At 39.3% G+C, this 3,465-nt stretch overlaps 1 protein-coding gene across 1 annotated transcript in view; it reads right to left on the bottom strand.

Moving 5' to 3' along the window:
* The window catches only part of LOC104531773 (junctophilin-1-like), a gene marked incomplete at its 3' end in the record, with an annotated part of 49,857 nt that extends 46,787 nt beyond the window's left edge, over nt 1–3,070 (bottom strand). Inside the window, exon 1 of the mRNA XM_010176769.2 lies at nt 2,318–3,070. Within this exon, the coding sequence (XP_010175071.2) occupies nt 2,318–3,045 (728 nt within the window). The remainder of the gene's footprint in view (nt 1–2,317) is intronic.
* Between the last annotated feature and the right edge of the window lie 395 nt (nt 3,071–3,465).

Raw genomic sequence — 3,465 nt, 5'->3', positions numbered from 1 at the left:
GAATGCTACTGTCTGAAGGATTAATATATTAAATATATCACTTTGGTAAAAAAGCAGTCATAAACCAATACTGGTCCTCAAGTTTCAGTGGGACAGAAGCAAGTCCTTTTATCTTGAAACCGTACCAATCCAGTCAGTCTAGAATTTAACAACTGTTTGAAGTGAAAGTTTCTTTCTCCATGCTCTTCTAGAATCTCTTCCAGATTATCTGGCTCTTAGACAGCCTACAGACTCTGCCAGGATGACAGTCTCTTAGCTCACATAATGTCATGGCATAGCTCTCACTGGCTGATACTAAAGGCAACTCTGAAAACTTGAGAGATGAGAAGGGTTGTGTCATCCTTACTAGGAGAGTCCAACATGCACTCAGAAGTGAAGTTAATGTAATCTTTATGCCTGACATTACCTGACTAGGTGTCAGGTCTCTGGTCTCCTTGCCTTTGACTCAGTGCCAGTACAGTTAGTGCAAAGGCTACTAAAAGAGAAGAAACCTGAATCTGCAATCTTGCTATCCATACTGGTAGTCATGGGACTGTTTCAGAGAGATTCTCAGCTGCAAAAACAAAGGAATAGCCCGTGGTCACAGCTGTGCTGTGATGTCTTCTGTTGTTGCACTTTCAAAAACATCTTTTCAAGAAATAAACATTGTTCTCCTGGACTGTTCCAAAAGAAGCAATCTGAACACTGTCCTTCACCTAAAATTGAAGGGAAGGAACAGCAAACAAAACACTTCAGAGACACGTTCCTCCTTAAAGAGGAAGTGCATACACTATGCCTTGTAATCTAATGGTCTAGGACTACAGCTTCCTAATAGCTTCCTATGGACTCCAAAATGGTGACTCCTCCTATCCACACACCCCAGCACCTCATTTTTTTTTCCAGAACCAGGGCTTATTATTTACTGACAGAACATGAATGGGATCTAGTACTTTCTTAAAGTTAACTATTACTGATTTACTTTGCTAATATGGTATGCTGTCATATAATGCCTTACATATATTTATAGAAGTAACTGAGTATACGCTATCCTCTGGTTACTCAGGTGACCGGCGCTCAGAAAGGTTCTTTAACAGTACGCTAAATTCTTCATGTCTGTGTCTCAACTACTTTTTGCTATGAGCCATCCAGCTTTCCCACTTACACAGTTTTCAGTCTTTGCTGTATTCTTTATGACTGTCAGAAAAAGGATAGTCACTGAGCGCACACTACTGACCACACTAAATCAGGAATCAGTTGTTCAGCTCTAAGGGTAATGTGACATCCTCTTTCTAAAATAGCATGAAGATTTTATTTCATGTACATTTCTGGGCTCTTTTTTTTGGTCCACAGCATATTTCAAGAAAAGCCTGCCTGAGGAAACAAACTAAAACCAACAACAGAGAAACTGCCACAGAAACCTATTGGAAGGTACTAAAAATTAAATAGCTTTTAAAAAATCTCTCAGACTTAATAGTAAAACCTATTAAAATTGTCTATATTGATTTAATTTATAACGATTCCATTTCAGACAACTTTGCTTGGTTGTCAGTTAGGAGTTCAAAGTGAAAATGACATTTTTTCCTGTCTACTAACACCCTTATACTTCTCCCATCTCAAACACTTGGCAAGAGCATGGGGAGAAGATAACCATCACTATTTGAAGTGGTGGTCCTAAGATCCAGATGAATTTAGGCTTCAGGAGAAGCATGCTCCAAAACAAAAGTGTATTCTTACAGAACTCTTGGTCAGAACTGCCCTGGCAACCAAATCAACAGCCTCTAAGCGCAAGAGCCTTGACCATTATTCTCACACTGTCATACTACAGTCTCTCAGATAAATAGATGCCTCTTAAGATGCTCAATGTCAAATGGGCAATTTCAGTGAGTCTTAGATGCTACCCCAAAAAAATCATCAACACAGTAAGTGTAACTGGAGTATGCTTATGGGAAGGTATTAAATCTTCACCTCACATTCCCCAAATCATTCTCTATGTTTCCTTACTAGTTTTATTTTCCAAACAGGTTTAAAGGCATAATGCAGCAGCTCTTGAGTGAAAGCAAAAATGTATGAGGATGGAAACTAATGTTCACAGTATATTATGGAACCTATATAAACATCTTTATTCAAATGAGTTGAAGTTTGAAGTTTCATATGTGTAATGCCACTAAAGTCAATGGAATTGCACATGTGAAACTGAAAGGTGAGGAAGTACTCACTAAAGACAATATTTACATCCTTGTACTTTTCAGTCTTTTGTCAACAGTAAGAGCCCACATATTGTAACACATTTTTGTTTCTGAATTCAGTGATGGAACAAATACATTTTGTGACAACATACCTTGAAGTTGCAATTTCTACTTTGGTTCTTGCCATGGCAGCTGCTCGCTGTGCACCCTCTATTGCTCTATCCACCTTTTCTCTAGTTTTTGTGTTTCGTATTGGTATAAGTTGCTTTCTTATTCCACGGACCAAAACGTTATTTTTATATTTTCCCTCTTCTTTGGTGCCATCTGGAAACATGGTACATCCATATCCATGCCTCCTGTTATTTAGCCATTCTCCTTCGTACTTCATACCATTTGAACGCTCACTAATACCAAAACCACTGCGCTTGTCATTCTTCCATTCACCCATATATGTTTCTGTAGTTGTGGCATCAACGTGGTCTTCCATAGGGCAATAATCACAGTCACCATCTCCAAAACTAATTGTCGAGTTGGCATCACTAGAACTAATTCTGCTCATAGCAGCATCACTCCTGACGGAGCTCCGTTTGCTAGATATTGATGACCTAGATTCAGATTTCCTAAGTTTTATACTACCAAGAAGGGATCCTCTTCTGAATAAGCCTCCTTTTTTCTTAATGCCCATGGCTTCTGGATCACTGTGAAAATTGAGCACAAAACCTCCTCTTGTTCCAGCCGGACTGTCTGAAGTGACATCATGCAGAACAGTGCCGTTGCTCTGCTCACTCCGAAGTGAAGCTAGAGACGTTCGGAGGGGTGAACGGATCACAGTTGCCATGCCATAGGGTACACTCTGACGTACACCATATCCATGTCGCATCCCTCCTGTCCACTGCCCCTGGTATGTACCTTTTAAAGTAATAAGGAGAAATTAAAATTAGGAAGCTGTAGAAGACCTAGTGCTCTACATCCAGTATGCTACAGGCAATACAGTTGTCAGTTCTGTTTTTGGTAGGAAGAAATGCAGAAAAATCACAGTACATGACAAAGTAGATAAACTACGTTTGTTAACTTGTTTTTCTTACAAATTATTTTTCCGCTTGACAAAGCCTTCACTTTCCCAGCCAAAGTAATTTATTTTGGCAACTAAGACACAGTTGCTATAATCATAAGCATTTTTTAATGGATCTGTCCAGGGAAAAAATTTCAAGAGAAACTCTGAAGGCAGGACTCCCTCAACATTTTTTTTTAAGGTGGTCAGATGGTGAGGTGGTCAGCAGAAGCAGAGCCACATTTTATG

The sequence above is a fragment of the Antrostomus carolinensis genome, unplaced genomic scaffold, assembly GCF_000700745.2.
Source record: "Antrostomus carolinensis isolate BGI_N321 unplaced genomic scaffold, ASM70074v2 scaffold7511, whole genome shotgun sequence".
In the NCBI taxonomy this organism is placed as follows: domain Eukaryota; kingdom Metazoa; phylum Chordata; class Aves; order Caprimulgiformes; family Caprimulgidae; genus Antrostomus; species Antrostomus carolinensis.
Note: the sequence above shows the minus strand (reverse complement) of the source record. Positions and strands in the feature narration are given on the sequence as shown.